This window comes from Leucoraja erinacea, chromosome 23, assembly GCF_028641065.1.
Source record: "Leucoraja erinacea ecotype New England chromosome 23, Leri_hhj_1, whole genome shotgun sequence".
In the NCBI taxonomy this organism is placed as follows: domain Eukaryota; kingdom Metazoa; phylum Chordata; class Chondrichthyes; order Rajiformes; family Rajidae; genus Leucoraja; species Leucoraja erinaceus.
The window spans coordinates 1,990,772-2,009,578 of record NC_073399.1 but is presented as its reverse complement, the minus strand read 5'-3'; the positions used below and the strand labels follow the sequence as shown (position 1 = coordinate 2,009,578).

Sequence of the window (18,807 nt, the reverse complement as noted above, 5' to 3'; positions counted from 1 at the left end):
TTTATATTTTAAAGTAAATTAATTGAATCTGAAAAGTTTCTATTATTTGCTACATTTTAATTATTGCTTTAACAAATAGACTGCATCAATTCACGTTCCTCAATGACAAAAAAGAGTGAGTATCTGCTTTGAATTGAGTTGGCACTTAACTTTATTGATAGACAGGGTGAATGCACAGAATCTTTTACCCAGTGTAGGGGAATCAAGAACCAGAGGGCATAAGTTTAAGGTAAGAGGGTAAGCATGTAATAGTTACCTGGGAGGCAATGTTTTCACTCAGGGGGTGGAGGGTAAACGGAATGAGCTGCCAGAGATGGTAGTTGAGGCAAGTACTACAACAATATTTACACAGGTACATGAATAGAAACGGTTGAGAGTGCTTGTGGGCCAAATGGGACTGGTTTAGATGGGGCATCTTGGCTGGTATGGACGGGTTGAGCCAAGGGGGCTGTTCCGTGCTGTACGACTCTCTGACCTTATTAAGGAATAAATATATCAGTGACTTTCAACATTTGAACAGTTAAACACAGATTTGATAGCTTGCCTGAGTATTCCTGCTCCTCTGTACTAATGTTGTGAATTTTATTATGCAGGATAGTAGCACATTGAATATCTGTTAAATGGTCATAAAAGCTTCAAGCTCACATTCGGATCGCATGGAATCTTAAATCATTGACAAATAATGCTTCTGGATTGAAAAATTAAGTCCAGAATTTTAAATATTGAGATTTTAATTTTGGTAGATTATTATTGGTATATATTTTCCCGTTACTCTTGTTTCTGTTAATAAGTTTTCCTTAGCTCTTAAAAGTTTGTTTTGTATGCAGAATGTTTCATTGTGTTAAATATTCAAGCTTATATTGCCTGTCCTAGAATCTGCTCACTTGATCCTCATTCTGATTATCGGTAGCTAAGGCATTATACAGTCAGTTACTCTGTTGTTCATATGGCCCACATGCACAGTGGATGTGTACTCTGCTTCAACTTTCTAATTACTGCAAATGATAGGGCAAAGGCCCTTAGTAATGCTGGACAAATGTAAGCAGAATGAATGGTGAGCACTATTCATTTGCTGCTGATTGCGAAAACAAATCCTTTATGTAACGCATGTTCCTTGGCTTGTTTCCCATCATAAACCAGTGAAAAAGCATGCATGATATGAAGATTTGTTTGGTGCTTTGCCTAAATGGCTACAAGCCAAATATGAAGCTGCCTAAACTTGCTCTAACTTGTGACGGCTTGGCCCGTTTTTGCAAGGTCTCCACTTGTAAAACCCTTCAGGCCTCATGTGAAAAGGCAGCACAGATATATGCATCATTCTTCTATGGGTTTTAATCTATGCCAAAAAAATGTGTATCTTTTCATGGAATTCATTTTCTTCCTGCCTGTTGATTTTCCATTCTTTTTTATTTGTTCTGTATGTTCTTTTACAATCCTTTTCAATTTCGGATTTGAGTCAATACTTCCTTCTCTTTGAGTAATTGTGGACCATTTATTATTTAGATATTTTGATAGTAATTTTGAATTCAAATTACAAGTCAATATATCACCAGAGCTGAATGAGTGTTTCTATATAGAACATAGAACAGTGCAACACAGGAATGGCCCTTTGGCCCACAATGTTTGTGCTGAACATGATGCCAAGTTAAACTTATCTGCCTGTACGTGATCCATATTTATTTCCTGCTCTTCCATGTACCTATCTAACAGCCTCTTAAATGCCGTTATCGTATATGCCTCCACCACCATCCCTGACAGTGCATTCCAGGCCCCCATTGATGTGCATTTGCCCTGCACATCTCCATTAAAGTTTCTCCCTCTCAAGTTATAGCTATGGCCTCATGTGTTGGACATTTCCACCTTGGGGGGGGGGGGGGGGGGGGGGGGGGGGGGGGGAAGGTTCTGAGGAGGAAGGTTCTGACTGTCTACCCTATCTATGTGTCTCATAATTTTATATACTTCCATCAAGTCTCCCCTCAACCTCTTACATTCCAGAGAAAACAATCCAAGACTATCTCTGTAGCTGAAACCCTCTAATCCAGGTGGCATTCTGGAAAACCTACTCTGCACCTTCTCCAAATCTTCCACATCTTTCCTGTAATGGGACAACCAGAACTGCATGCAATACTCTGAATGTGGCTTAACCAAAGCCCTTTGGAGCTGCATAGACTTCCTGACTCTTATATTCAATGCCCCTAGCAATGAAGACAAGCATACCATACGTCTTTTTTACCCTCGATCTATCGTGCAGCTAGGCTCAGTGAGCTATCAACTTGGAAATTTAGGACCTCACTTCCTGTCACAGAGGATTTTTATTATGCTCAGGCCATGCTGTTCATTTGCTCAAAACTGATACTCTACTCTGAACTCATTCATGACAAGAGATTGCCAAGTGGATAGAAATAGTCCATTGGCTTTGTGCCAGGTTTAAGACCTTGATCTTCAAACATCTTCCTTAAGCAGCCAAAGACTGTGCTGGCACACATAATGACCCCTCATCAAACGTTGTATGTTTGGTAAAAGTATACCCTAGCAAGAACAGTCCCATTAACTAAACAACTCAGTGGAGGCCCTAAAGAGGCCAGACCTTGCTTAAAGCTTTGATAAACTGTTGAGGCATTCATCAAAGATTTAATTTATGATTTTGGCTAAGGATGTTGAAGTATTCTGAGAGACTACGTAAAACTAAAACAAAAGAATTATTGTAATAAAGCATGCTTTGTTGTAATTTGATTCATTGCCGAATGCTTATACTGCCTACTTTAAGATATGTGGGACTACACATGTGATAAGGAATTTAGATTGCCCAGAGAATGGATATTGGCAGGTAGCTAACTCATACATCTATTTGGCTAATAATTAGGAAGATAATTATTATACTGAAGAAATTGTCCAGTTGAGTGGTGCTTTCAGGTCAAACTTGGGAGTAAGACTAAACCACGAGCTGGTGTGTGAGGGATATTCCTGCAAGATTGGGAAATGCCTAAATACACTTAGTTGATTGGAATGTGCAGAAAAATGCAGAGAATAATTGAGCTGTGGAAGTTCCCAGATTCCCCCCTCTGTTCCCACAAAGTGACCTGGGTTGTTTTAGTCTAATTGGTCTTTTCTCCCAGAGGTCAAGTGTGCGGTGAAGAATGTATATAGCAAGGTATGCAACGTATTACAAATCTGTGGTAGAGGCAGGATAGATTAGAACATTATTTCCCTGTACGTCAATGATGCTATGTTCAGTTCAGAAGCTGGAGAGACGGCAGAATCAAGGTGCAAGAGATTAATGGTTTCATTAATGGATTTGTGAAACACAATCAAAACAAAATGTCAACCATGCAACTTGATAACTGATAGTCTTTTATTAATGATCATTCTTAACATCATAAGTAATTCTTAAACATTTTAGTATAAGAATTTAGTTAGATTCTGTACAAAGCATAGATAGATGTGGCACATAATGAGCGGCACGGTGGCGCAGTGGTAGAGTTGCTGCCCTACAGCACCAGAGACCCGGGTTTGAACCTGACAACATATGCTGTCGGTATGGAATTTGTACGTTATCTCCGTGACCACGTGGGTTTTCTCCAGGAGCTCCAGTTTATACCCACACTCCAAACACATACAGGTTTGTAGGTTAATTGGCTTGGTATAATTGTAAATTGTCCCTAGTGTGTAGGATAGTGTAAGTGTCAGGGGATTGCTGGTCAGCGCAGACTTGGGAACAGCCTCATTACGGTAGCCGTGAATTCTTCGACATGTTGAAAAATTAGTAAGGACTAGAATGAAGACGCCATGGAGAGTAACGAGAAGTCTCGCGCCGTAGGTGGGTCACCAGGAGGCAGAAGGTTCTTGGAGGTTCGCGTAGGTTGTAGCCGGTACTGACTTTCATTTGCTCATTGGGGGGAAAAAAGGTAAGCAGTAGTTTTCAGAACCAAGGATAACCGACCGGTAATGTTAAATGTCCACTGAGCTTCACAGCCGTGTATCACTGGCTTCTTAAAAGTTGTCTCCACTCCTTCTCTCTCCCCCCTCTCCCCCTTCTCCCCTCTTTTAAAGGACTTACTTTACACTGTGCCTTAGCCATCTTTTTGCAGTGCCAACCTTCCTGTTCATCGCGCTGTGTATCTGTATCATCTTGGCTTTGCACCATGTGAATTTTTTAGACAGCGCTCCTTGCCCTGTCCCCCGGCAGCATAACGGGCTGGTGAAGGAAGCGATGTGTTTACGTGTGTGCGTGTGTGTTCCACTCTGACAGTCGCCGTTCCAGTTGCCGGTTTTTCAGGCGACTACCGGTAACTTGACAGTCACCGGCAGTCCGCTGAAAAATCGCCGAAGTGGACAGGCCCATTAATCTGATGGCAAGTAACCAAGTGAGGGGCAATGCCTAAAAAAATTATTTTGTGCCACAGAAGAAAACATAGGCTAGCTTCCCAAAACGGAAGTGGGATTGCCAGGAAGGGACAAGGAAATGGAATATTAGAAATGACATATAAATGGGCAATGGATAGACTGCAGTACATGAGTGTCATAGAGTGCACTTGGTATTTCATCAAGTACTCTCAGTTGACCTGGGATAAAAGAATAAAATAGCACTGTTTTCTAAAGGGGTCGTTCACAGCCTAGCTATGCTTTGTGCTGTTCAATTAAAGTCTGAGTATTAGCGTCACCCAAGGTGCTTCTATGCATTATTCATGTAATTCATATATAACTGTGCAGATGGCAAGATTTCGAAGTAGTGAAAATGAGCACAGTTCAGTGGCAAACCAGGATTCAATCCCAAATCCATCAGGGGATATTTGAGGAAAATGGCAATGTTTTCTCTTGGGACCAAGGCAATTTAGAAGGCCTGGGTTTACAAGAAAATTGATAAATTGAAATTGAAATAGTTTGACAAATTTTAGACAAGTCCAAAAGTCTATCATGGTGAGCAGCTGAATTGGATTTTTACTTCTAGATATTCTGATTTGGGGGAACAATTAGCAAACGTCGATAGAGGGAAAGATATGCAGCAAAAGGACAAAGTAATTTCCTTGCGTTACAAAAACTTTGAACTGGCCATCTGAAGAACCTCTAAATACATTTTATTTTCGACGTGATATTTTAAAATGGTCATTACATTTAATTTATCAAATGGTCAGAAGTAGACACAATATATTACCTTATTTATTTCAATGAATATAATGAATTATTATCTGTGAGTTTTCCAGCATGCATTCCACTGCAATGGTAGTTAGAGATTAATGCATCATAAGCTTTTATCTATTTCCTTTTGCTTTAGACTGTCTAATCTTGAGAAAGTTCACGGTGAGTGTTCTTACTGTTTGAAGCAATCAAACCAAATAATGCAGAAAATGCACAGGGCTCCATTTATCAACCAAAATAAGGGATTAGACTGTAGATTTGATTGCAGAGGTAATGAAGGGTTTATCCGAGGTTTGAAACATATTAAAATATATTACTTACAAACATCTTATTCCTCTTCCGCTGCCCACATAATGCAGCCTTAAGTGCTGTACATTTACTGTTAATGGCACCAAGTTGTCTCTAAGATAGATTACATCACAAAGAGTTTCTGATGTGAAAGCCAGGTTTTAGAATGGATTAATACCCACTGTCCCCAGCGATCTGATCATTAATTTGATTAATTATTTACTAATGCGTTATAAAGTTTATAGTGGCACGGTAATGCACGACTCAACCAAAACATTATTTTCTGTGCATGATATCATTCAGTGAAACGTGCATGCAGTCGTACCTCACAGGTACAAAGTCATAGGGAGTCTTTAGAGTCTAACATGCTCATATTTCAGCTGATGATCTAACCATGAGGTTTTAGACGCCAGTTGCAGTGGCAGATTTATTTGTACTAGTCCTTGACACAGTATGCATTGTCCATCAACTTGCAATATTTTGTCTATTCGACAAGGATCCTTGTTCAGTGCTTAGTCTAGTTTTTGTACAATCAAGGTGATACTTTTACTACCCTCCCTCCCCCTCCACCGTCCCCCCAAAACAAAACTCTTTCTCTCCAGCTAAGGGCAGGAAATTTTTATGCAGAATCTTTCCCAACTTCACAACATTAAATGGCACCTTTCTGCTGATGACCAATTCTTGCCAATTATCCATCCACTTGAGAGGGTAAATAGCCCTCTCTTCAAAAATACATTGTCAGCATTTCCAACAGTAGAACGCTGATCTGAAGCGTCAGCATGGATTTGATACCCACATTTTGTTTAGTTTATTGTCATGTGAACTGGGGTACAGTGAAAAGCTTTTGTTGCTTGCTCCCCAGCAAACAGCGGAAAGACAATACATGATTGCAATCGAGCCATCCAGAGTGTACAAATACATGATGATGGGAATAACATTTAGTGCAAAGTAAAGTCCGATTAAAGATAGTCTGAGGATCTTCAATGAGGTAGATAGTAGCTCAGGACTGCTCTTTCATTGTTGATAGAATGGTTCAGCTTCCTGGTTGATAGAAGCTGGAAGCTTCGGGACAGCTTGGAAGAAACTGTCCCTACATCTGGAGGTGCGCGTCTTCACACTTCTACGCCTCATGGGAGAAAGGAGACGAGGAAGTGACCAGGGGTGAGACTCGTCCTCCCGATAGACCAAATGTCTCCATATTGGCCAAAACTACAAAATCTTCGACTCAAAGGAGTCCTGCCACTTAGGTCTAAAATATTAGATATTAGCATTGGAAATCCAGAATTTCTGGAATAGTTACATATGCCAGACTTTGTGGCAGCATACGTCAGTTATGATATTTACAGAGTGAACAACAAATGTCTGTAGCTTTTTAAAAGAGCAAAATACGTAGGAAAATACAAAATTAACATTGAACGCTTGGCTTTCCTGTTCAAACTATTAATAATTTTTTATCTGAATTGAAGTCCAGCACACTTTTTGCGTCAGACTAAGTGGAAATGTACTTAAACAATTATCCCTTTAGAAGCAAGGGACTGCAAATGCTAGTTTACAAAAAATGACACAAAGTGCTGGAGTAACCCTGCGGGTCAGGCAGCATCTGCAAGACATGGATAGGCAAATGTTTTGGGTCGGGACTCTTTTTAAAGTGATTGTAGTATTGGGGTGGGATGAGCGAAAGCAGAGAGGGAGGCGGGAGCAGAACAACGTCAAAACCAGGAAAGTGATAGATGGAAAAGAGAGGGGGGGTGGTTATGTGGGGGTGATTTGTATTTTAAGTGTGCCTCTATCTTTAACTGCATCTCTGATATTAATATTTCCAACCTGCTTAGCCAAGCTTGTAGCTTTCCTGCAATGTTTTAAAAGGATGTTTGGATCATTTTACAAGTCTGGATGTGCGTTTTAAAGTAAACACTTTGATGGAAGGGTAATTGCAAGCAAACACTATTGTAAAATTATCATTTATTTGCCAAGCAACAGATGCGTGTGACAAAGTTTTATTGCTTTTTGTATGTGTGTGGGTGCCACAGACAGCTTTCATTCAGGTAGTACTTTCAATATATACTGTAAATGTGGCCAAAGGTGTTTTGCAAGTCTGAATCGATCCAGTTTATGCAACTTTCTGGTTTATCCTTTAATGTGACCATTTTCAGTTGATTCTTTGATCTTTTCATGAGAATGTTTGTTTTATCTTATCTGAACTACGTGTTTGCCATAATTCCTGGTCGGTCCTCATATTGAATGAGCAAAATCAACTTTTCATACTGAGTTCTTATCAGCAGCAGAGGGTACAGGCAGACAACTGGCTGCCAGGGCAGTATTAATATTGTACTGCTGCTGACTATCATTAGGGAAGAAGCAGCTGATGATTAGAAGATTAGGAGGACAGTACAAAACTTGCATGGTCCCATTTCATGTCACCGCTTATAGATGTTGATAAGTGGCCGATGTCGACTTAAGTTGTCATTCTTCCTACCACGCACTCAGTGTCTAGAATTTCCCTCTCCCAAAGCACCTGTTCATGTACTAAACCTCATTGTCGACCTGTTCACAATAATTTTTATCAAAAACACCTAGATCGTTTTCGGAACTGTCAAATTTTGTGAATTCAATTTTGCTGTTACGTTTTTCCGACATCTTTGGAAGTAAAATTGTTTTAAGTTTGCATTATTTTGTACAGATAATTCAATTTGTTCTTCAGGAAACAGACTTAGTTATCTAATGGTAGCCCTCTTCATCAAATGCTAGTACGTTTTTTTTTACCAAAGTGCTTTTTTTTTAAATGTTTCATCTCTTCCTATTTGAACAGAGGAGAAGAACTGTGGTTAAAAATTCAACCAGAGTTCTTTGGCATTAAATATATTGGCAGATTGACATGAGATAATGCAACATGTGAGCAGAATTGTGAGTTTCTTCAATAATATTATCTCATAATTACACTTATTTCCATATAAAGATTATAATTTCAAGATGACCTTCCTCTGCATTTCTGCATTTATTTGTGTCAATACATTTGAATGATATTCAAAAGGAACTATATTATGTAGACTATATTGTTCTCCATCAACTTCTAGAGTTCATAGTCTTTCCTTTGAACATCACAGAGGACACTATCAAGGTGTCCTATTTTAGGCCAACATAAACATTACAATTCGTCAGTATACAAAATTCTCATCCTATCACTGATGTTTGGGTACATTCATTGTTTCCCCAAGATTCTGGGTTATTAATCCAGTACTTTAACCGTTGTGGCATTTGCAGTATGCTTAAAAATCTTGTTCGTACTGAAATTACTGAAGGGTTTCCTGCTGGATCTAATTGGCCAACGTTTATTTTTTAGGTCGTGTTATGTCAAAGGAACATCGGTTTTCAAGTGCCCTGTTAAGTTTTCGTTCTCATTTCCTTCCTTATTGAGATGATTTTCTTCGTCACCTTCAGCCTCAGCCAACATCTGGTTATTTGTGGAAGTGAAAACTCAGAACTAGTCTAAAATACATTGAGATTCTGGAAAAAGAAACAACTGCTGCTTATACTAATGTGAAGAATTATATCCATTTAGAAAGTTACCTTCAAAGTTCTTGTCATAGAATGAGACTTGAAATAAACAAAATTCTGTTCTAGCTGTATCCTTAACAATGTACAACAAAACTACTTTGATTCATTAGCTGTCCTGCATAAACATAACAGGGCAAAGAAAGCTGGATGTGTGCCTTGCACCATGAGCTAAAACAAGTGTTCTATAGATTTGCACCTGGCGTTAGTCAAATAGCTGCACCCCAATCAGCAAGTGTCCAAGGTTCTGGGTCAGTTACAAAAAAATACACAGTATAGCAGCTCTTAAGTCTGTTTTATGCCATTGTACTAGATCAGCTGTCAATTGTGTGCCTTTCTTGTGAGGGAAATTCTCTCGAACATTTAGACTTTGAAGTAATAAACCAGCTGTTTCAAGCACCATTTGGACAAACTGTATGTATGTCCATGTGTCCTTCAAATAGTGCGCAAGTCTGGATGTGATATGTTTATTCTTGCAAGGAATAGACGTTTGAATCCTCCCAAAAAACTTTCATTCAGAAAATACTCTAACTGGAACCAATTTGTATATACACATGGGATCAGTATACAAGTGGTTTAACTAATGAACATCACACTTCATTTCAACTATACATTAAGAGCAATAAAATATAACACAATATGAAATTATCAAATATCCAATTGGGTTAGCCTAAGCTTCAGGTTCCATTAAAACCTTTACAGTACTGCTAGTATGCTGTGCATCCTGGAAATCCCACTGATCTGACACAAAGATCGTGAAAGGATTGTGAAAATTAAATCCAGCCAAAGCCAAACAGTAAATGGTTTCAGTTTGTAAAGCAGATTTCTTCCAATTTTGTCTGGTTGTGATATTTAAGAAATTGCCTTTGGTAGATTTCTTATGCTCATCAAAGTAAACAGTGGCAAAATATCCACACTGAATTTTATCGAATGTAAATTACTGAAGACAGCCTAATGGGGCTGTCCCACTTAGGTGACTTTTTAGGCAACTGCAGAAGACTATGCGGTCACCACATGTTCGCGGGTGGTTGCCGGGGAGTCGCGTTCATGGTCGTGAGGAGTTCCCGCATTATGGGAACTAGTCGCGGCCTTATTATGGTCATCACAAATTTTTAAACATGTTGAAAAATTAGCGGCAAGTAGAATGAAGCCGCCATGGAAAGTAGTGGGAATTTTCATGCTCTACGTGCAATGGTAGTGGGTTGCCAGGAGGTCGAAGGTTGTCGTAGGTTCTTGTAGGTTGTAGCCATTGTTGACCGGTGAATTTCATTGGCTCATTTGGGGGGAAAAAACGTAAGCAATAGTTTTCAGAATCAAGGATAATGTCCGCCGAGCTTCACAGCCGTGTATCTCATGCTTCTAAAAGTTGTCTCAACTCCTTCTCCCCCCCCCCCCCCCCCTTTTAAGGGACTTACGTGACCCTTCCCGTACTCTGTACTTTCAGAATCTTAATTACAGCACCAACCTTCCTGTTCATCGCGGTGTGTGTCTGTATCACATTGGCTTTGCACCGTGTGAATTTCACTCAGACTGCGCTCGCCCCGCTTGCCCTGTCCCTTGCCTGCATAACTGGCATAAATTATTCAGCAGACTAATCATAACAAATTTGAGCAACTTTACATTTGCAATGATCTTTTTTTTTTTGCATGGAGTTGTTTGTCAGATGCTACAGCCATAGGTGGCTCTTATAATATAAAACCAGCTGTAGCCATACTCAAATTCAGTTTTTATTCAAGAGTTCATTTTAATTTAGAAACTCTCAACTGTTCTCAATTTCACTGTGTCATGGACATTTGTATAGTAGTGATTCAGTGAAACTATTCAAACTACAAAATACAATTATGAACTGACATTTATTTATTTTCTGAAAACCTGTTAGAACATAGAACAGTACAGAACAGGAACAAGCTCTTCAGCACACAATGTCTGTGCCCAATACGATGCAAAATTAACTAAACCCTCTGCCTGCACATGATCCATATCTTTATATTCTCTGCATATTCATGTGCCTTATCTTAAAGCCCCTTCATTGCCACTATCATATGTGCTTCCACCACCACTCCTGGCAGTGCATTCCAGACACCTACCAATGGGGGAAAGAACATTGCTCCTCATTACTCCATTAAACTATTCCCTCTTCTCCCTCACCTTAAACCTATGCCCTCTAGTATTTGTTGTTTCGACCTTGGGAAAAATATTCTGACTGTCTACCCTGTCAATGCCTCTCATTGTTTTTTAAACTCTGCCTCTGATGCTCCAGAGAAAACAATCTAGGTAGTTGGGAATCTATGCAGCGCCGTGGCCAAAATATCATCAGTCTGGAGTTACTAAAACTAGTTTTAGCTTTGTTTCTGTGTAGTTTTAGTTTAGAATTTAGTCTTGAGAAAGTTCATCATTCTTTAGAGGAATTTTGCAATTTCATACCTCATTGAGAAGTGGCATTGAAAATAATGTTTAGTACCATCATAAGTCCAGCTCAAACCCACCAGACACTCTATTGATCTACTTAGAAATCCTAAATCGTGGTGGATTTAGTGGGGAAGGAAATGTGGGTGTTGCATTATTTTCCTTTGTATAATGGTCACCTACTGTTGGAAAGTGTAAAAGCAGAATGATGATTCTTGGTTTTCAAATTAGAAATCAGTAGATTTCCCAGAAAAGGGCTTAATTTTAATAAACCTTCTGTGATGTTTCTCCATAGTCCTATTATTCTGCATAATATCAGGTTCATTTTACCGATATAATTTGAAAATTGATGTTTTAATCTCCTATGTAAAATGTGGAATGACTTTATAGGATTTATACTGTGAACTGAACGCCTAACATTGTTTTATAATTCCATGCAGTTTTTCGAGGTGCCCTTTGACTCGAACATGAACAGGACAAAGAACCGACCTCTTGTCAGAGGGCAGATTAGGTTAGTCTTCTTTCACCATTGTACTTGCTACTTTTAACAATTTCAAGTATTTTTTTAAGGATTTATAGAATTAGAAATGTGTGTTGGTACAAGTCCACCATCCTTGGTTCCAGAGCCTTGTCAGATTATCCATTTTGCCGGACCAACAGAGGTTGTGTAATAATACTTTAACAATTATTGGCCCACTAATTATACCCCTCCTGTGTTTCTATAGTACCATGGACTGCTGGAAACTTAAATAAAAAATTAGCAATTAACAAATAAGTAAATAATTAACTCTCTCATGACAGAGGCACACATCCCTAAAGAGCATGCACCAGACGCAATGCTCTCTTAATAATGCTTGGTTTAACGAAAAATCGGTGATGGACCTGTAATGTGTAATGTGAACTAGAAAGACAAGCTGATCTTGAATTCCAGACTTCAAGATCAAACGTTCCATTCTATTTGCCTCTATAATGTGAAGCAAATTGAATGAAAGTTTAAAAATTCTCAATTGCTTCAGCTGTCTCTGAACAACCAACCACCTTATTCCATTATTCCAATTCCACATAATGAGCGTTCAGTCGTACTACATTTTGAAACTTCTGATGTTCAATTTCTCCGCTCCAGTAGTATCTGCTCAAAATAAGATGCTGGTGATGAGGAATTAGGAGCTGCAAAGTAGCAAAGAAATTTAGCTCTCTGTGAACACAGATCACTAAAAGTTGCCCTACAGGCAGAAAAACTAATAAGAAAATACTGATGTACTGTTGGCCTTTCTCTAAAAAAGGTCGGATAGAAAGAGAGTAGGTTATTCTCTAGTTGTATGGAGTTCGAGTTGAATTGCCTCTGGACTATTTTTTTGTTCAGTTTAACGCATTATTCATCTCCAACACTAATAATGCAGAGATTCACCATAATAATATCAGAGTTTATAAGATTTAATTTTGTAGACCAATTATATGGACTTGGCTTATATTCCCTCGAGTTTAAAAGGCTGAGAGGTTATCTATTTAATTAAGATGTTTAAAGGGATTCAGTCGGATACATCTGGAGAAACTATTCCATGCGTTGAGGATTCCCGAACAAGAGAAAAAAAATAAGATTACTGCCTGATCAAGTAGAAGTTAAATTAGTTCCATAAAAGTAATAGCAGAAATTTAGAACTCTTTCACTCCACACGCAATAGTTATTGAAACTTCTGTACTGAACCATTTTCAAGGCTAGATAAGATCTTTCTTAGATAATGTTATCAACCCTGAACCCTGATATTTACCCTGACTGACACATCTAAGCCGGCTATATAATAGCAGTGATGTATTATTGTGGTTCCAAAATGTATTTCCCTGGACATAAATAGACCTAAGTTTTCAATGCAAAAGTATAATATATCTCCTCTACGATAAAAGCATTTTGCACTATATACCAGGGATGTAATTTTTTGCCGATAGATTTTGTTAAAAAAAAAGTGACTAATTGGAATATATGCCTCCTGCACATTTTGAGCTGCACATTGCATTTCCAAAATTGCCTGTCCCCATAGAGTCATTTAAAGTATTGGTTTCAGGTCTCTTCCAGCACAGGAAAGAAACAATCAATGAAATGCCATTCTTTTGTTAAAATGTAAACTAGTCTATGTTGTTAAAATCACTGAACCGACACTGTTCTAAAGATTTAGATGAAAAAATGAAATAATTCAACGCAGATTCCTCTCGTACATTCATTTAATGTGCACTGTGATTTTGATCTCAACAATTACAGAGCACTCTGTGACGTTTTACTCTCTCACCAGTGTGCTCTGCCTCAAAGGTATAAAACTTAAAGCATCATGATGTAAAATTCCAGTGGTCTCACGACCTTGGATTCTTACACATTAATCTTGTATGCACGCTATTGACCCTTCACATTTCAAGACATTCTTTCATTACTTTCCGGAGGCTAGGGGGCCATGCATCCAGAGGTGTACAATGCAGGTTTCCAACACATTAATTGCAAGCTCGGGCACTTGATAAATTTGACTGCGTTATACCTCACGCTGTGTGAGGAAACATCCCAGATGCTCATCTATAAACTTGGAGTCACAGTCCATTTTGCTAACTGAAGGCTCCATCTGCTTTTGGTGAGGAGCAGAGAAGAACGATGGACTCCTAATGGAGCTGCCTTCACTGTTGCTCTCATCTTCTTCCAGAGGTCAAACTGAGTTAATTTTATGGAACTATCCTCACTAATGTACAATTCATGGTTTGTAATTCTACCTATTTTAATTCCAAGAGCAGGCAGATAGTTGTAATTCCAAATTTAAATTTTCTAAATGTAATCCCTATAATGTTATGGATGTTCCACCTTTGGCAACTGAAACTTGTTCCGAGCAGTAAAATATTTAATTAAGCATTTATACGATCATTAAAGCTCAAAATAAGACAGTATCATTTCTTACATCACTTTTACAATATCTCATAAAATGTGTACTCATCTTTCTAAACTGCAAATTTCATTCCAATGTCACAATCTGTTAACTGAGTAACTACAATTTTGAAGAATATGTGCACACATTTTCAGTTTATTTGTGAGAATCCTATTGATTCTAGCAGATTGTCAAACTAACATATTGCATTATCCCTTTTTACTTAACTGAGAAAGGGGGACAAAAAAAGTAGCGAGTCATGAGAGCTCAGAAAACAATTTTCCGCCCCTGTTTTGGTATCATGAGTTAATGTGGAGTTGCATAGCACATCATAGGGTTCAGTTAATTTTAGGTATTATGTAAAATATAATGGTGGAGCAGCGGTAGAGTTGCTTCCTTACAGCATCAGAGATCTGAGTTCGATCCTGACTACAGGTGCTGTCTGTACGGAAATTGTACGTTTTCCACGTGACCGTTTAAATTTTCTCCTGGTGCCCCGGGTTCGTCCCACACCACAATGACATACAGGTTTGTAAGTTAATTTGGCTTTGGTAAAAAACAATGAATTGTGCCTCGTTACAATGGTACAGAATCTGGATATCCCATATTCAATGGCTGGTTTCGATGGGCTTGAGATACCAGTGGCTGTTACATGCATTTACCCGCACATTTGCTCGAATCTAACGTTAATCGCGTTTACTTCGGTGGAGCTCACAAGTCCTGGGGTTTTGTCCGCATGTCTTGGCAAGGTGGCAGAGGAGATGGGAAATTGAAAAGGTAGTCATAGAGGAACATGGAATTTGGGATTTGATAAATAAATGTGTGGAGAAGCAAGGAAGTTATGTTGAATATTCATGAAATACTGGTTTAAACCCATCTTGAGTATCACCTGAGTGTGTGTACTACTTTTGAAAAAAGTCATCACAGAATCTACATGAATAAATTATTTTATAATATTCAATAAATGTATCCTATCCACCACATTTCAAAGCCAATTGTTTCTATGGTTGAGACTGGTTTATTGAAGAGAACAGTTTAGCCTATTAATATAAAATAGGATTTATGAAACTGTTAAATGTAATTTTTATTCATGGATTCTGCAAACACTCACTCCAATTTCAAATTGAATCCCATTCCTCAGCCATGAAAGCTGAATGAAGCAAAACTTTTTTATGGTGTTTTATTTATAATCTATCATATTTATGTGTATTCTGACCTGCCCATTTCACATTGATCCTGTGTAAGTTCCTATTATGTTTGGATGAAGTATTAAGTGGAAGAGTAATATAGCATTCATGCCCGCAACAGGAGTTTTTAAGGAGAATCTTTAAGGAGATTGTTCTGATGAGTGTTTAATCCAATCTTTTTTTACATTTGGTACAAGCAATGTTGAATCTTGAAGGATCTTTTAATTAAGTTTCATTAGGAATTGTGTTTTTGGTTAATTATTCTGTTTTTTTTTTGCTCTTAAGTTGATGTTTGTAGAAAATGTTAACCATTAATAATATATCAATAAGATGTGTCGATGGGCATCATGAATGCAGAACAATAGAATGGAAAATAAAGATGATAGAGTCATAAATACAAACTGCTGGAGTCTGAAGAAAGGTCCAGCCCAAAACATTGTCTCCACAGATGCTGTCTGAACTACTGAGTAACTCCAGTCATTTGATTTGTGTGCAAGATTCCAGCAACAGCAGTCTCATAGAAACATAGAAAATAGGTGCAGGAGTAGGCCATTCGGCCCTTCGAGCCTGCACCGCCTTTCAATATGATCATGGCTGATCATCCAACTCGGTATCCTGTACCTGCCTTCTCTCATACCCCCTGATCCCTTTAGCCACAAGGGCCACATCTAACTCATTTCCTAACTCATCTAACTGGAATCCAAACCTCACATAAAAAAATTTAGGGCAAAAGCTTTTGAAAAAGAAAACTTCAAAAGCGCTCCAATGCTGTAAAGAGCTTGCAGGTCTAAAAAAATCTATTTTTAAGTGAATTGAAATGTAATTTGATTCCTCTTTACTGTGTTGAGGTTAATAATCCCTCTGCTGTGATAAAGCATAAGTGGCTGCCCTGATCATGGGCCAATTGTGTAACCAACCTTGATGTGTTTAAAGTGGTTGCCATCCTCATTTGACATGCTACTGCAACTCCATCATGTTCCTGGTTAGATTTGGGATGATGGATAGGAAGTAACGCCTGGCTCTGCAGCAGAACTTGTTCATGCTACCCAATTATGAAGCAACAACACCTGCCCCCAAAAACCCTTTGTAAAAGATACTGTCATTAATATTTACATCGGAGAGCTCCATAGACCTTTTTTGGTGAAATAAGCGCACATTCCTTAAAAAAATGTCAATAACCAACTGAAAGTTGTTTTTAACAATTACATAAATAGTTTAGCGAGTAAAGAATTAAAATAGTGCTGGAGTTTGCACAATAGATTTTGAACAATGCGTGAAGGCAGGTTCAGAATTCCTGAAGATTCAAACCAATAATTTTTAGATAATGTCACATTTTGATATTTTGAGGTAATATTAGATTTTCCTTCCTTTTGTGTGAAATATTAATTTGTTGATGATGTAATGGAATGATAATAAATCAACCTTGTTTATGTCCACATGCTGGAGCATTGGTACAATCATAAATCACTGTAAAAAATATATATATTATCCCATCCTTAAGGGACATAAGATTGTGCAGCATGACCTCCTGATTGCTTGGACCCCCTTGCCAATGGACGAAGCCTTTGTCAACACCATCTGTTAGCTAGAATGCAATGGCCATCCCTCATTAAATAAAATTAACACACATCCATCTTCTGCTCCTCGGAACTGGAAGAAGGATTCAGAGCCGAAACATCACCTATCCATTCCCTCCACAGATGCTGCCTGACCCACTGCGATACACTATACTTATGCTATCTTTTTTTGCATTCATGTGTTATAAAATCCATCATTCAGAAAAGTAATAACGGTATATCAACTTGCAAACTACATCTCTGCTGCAAAACGGATCAGAGTCTCTTTGAGCTGCAGATGCAAAACTGAAATGAATCCCTGGCACCTATAGGTTTTGCAAATTAAGCAGGAATTGTGGACATCAGCTATCAGGCTTGAGGAAGGGGTGACCTGCAGATGATCTGGCTCCGCCCACCGACTTCCATAGAACATGCAGCCCATTTACAGTATAGTGCTGGTAATGCACTAGTAATCAGCAGGCACGTGGTGCTGCAGATACTGGAGCCTTGAGCAAAAGACAAAGTGCTGGAAAAACTCAGTTAGTCTGGCAGTATCAGCGGAAGGAATGGACAGGCAACGTTTCGGGTTGGGTCTGAAGAAGGATCCCGAGCCGAAACGTTGTTGCCCCTTCCCTCCACAGATGCTGCCTGATGCAGAAGCCTGAACTGACAATACAAACATCTGACTTCAACTTCCAACATAACACCAGAGATCTACAATTCTGTTAATAACTGTAATTGGAAAGAAAAGGCCAGCTAACAGTAATCTAGACAACCAAAAGCTTGTCGTGAGAACTCATTTGGTTCACCAGTGCCCTTCACAAGAGGAAACACAGTCAGGTCTCTCTGGTTTCATGACACTGTGGTAACAAGGGATGGACAACGATCGCTGAAGTAACCAATGATTCTGACAAATGAACAAATAAGGTGGTAATTCGAAATAAAACTGACCTGATGAAACCAGTTAAGCCTGCCTCGAATGGCAATTGATTCCCGAGTCTGTTGCACTGAGAATAACGTCGTGTCACCGTACGGTTAACCTGTTATTGCAACTCTTGGGCTGTTTGCACCAGTAATTCCAAAGGAATTAGATCAAACTCAGGAGCAACTCATTTCTAACATGCTTGGTAACCAGAACAGTGCAGGAAAAGTTACAAACCAACATTGTTCTATTGTGATATCAATGTTTTTTATATCACCATTCCACCTTAGTTTCAGGTTTAATTGTTTTTCGTTCTAGAAGCCAGTTCTTCACTACAGGAAACATCCTCTCCACATCCATTCTATCTAGGCCTTTCGTTATTTGCTAGATTTCATCCTTCTAATCTCTGGCATGTATGGGCCCAAAGCCATCAAATGCTCCCCTTAAATTAACCCTATAGATTGCTGGATATTTGCAAAACTCTAAGATTTTGGAGCAGGGCCAGAATGTGGCTTTCAAATACAAACTATAGTAATAGACAGCCTCCTGAAGGGCTGAATGTGCTTCTCTTGCTCATGTCTACTACCCTGAGTAATCATGCACATCAGCAGGGGCTCAGCTTTGTTCACCTGGGTTTGCTGGGAGCAATTTATGTTTGGGAAATCAAGCAGCTGAAATCTGGAACCCAACCTGTCCCTTTCTCATGCAATAAACTCCGAAACATCAGGAAAGATGCCACTGATTCCTAGATCTTAATTGTATTAGTTCAATTAAAATATGGAAATTACACAAGCTAATTTGTCATCCTGAAGTTGTAAAAATGATTTAAATATATCCTGCTGAAAGTTGCTGAATGTTCAATA

The 18,807-nt window shown here is 38.7% G+C and overlaps 1 protein-coding gene across 1 annotated transcript in view; it reads left to right on the top strand.

Annotated features, from left to right (window-relative positions):
- LOC129708102 (protoheme IX farnesyltransferase, mitochondrial) overlaps positions 1-18,807 on the top strand; it is a 97,523-nt gene that overhangs the window by 70,621 nt on the left and 8,095 nt on the right. The window contains exon 5 of the mRNA XM_055653662.1: positions 11,823-11,893. Coding sequence (XP_055509637.1) covers positions 11,823-11,893 — 71 coding nt within the window. The remainder of the gene's footprint in view (positions 1-11,822; positions 11,894-18,807) is intronic.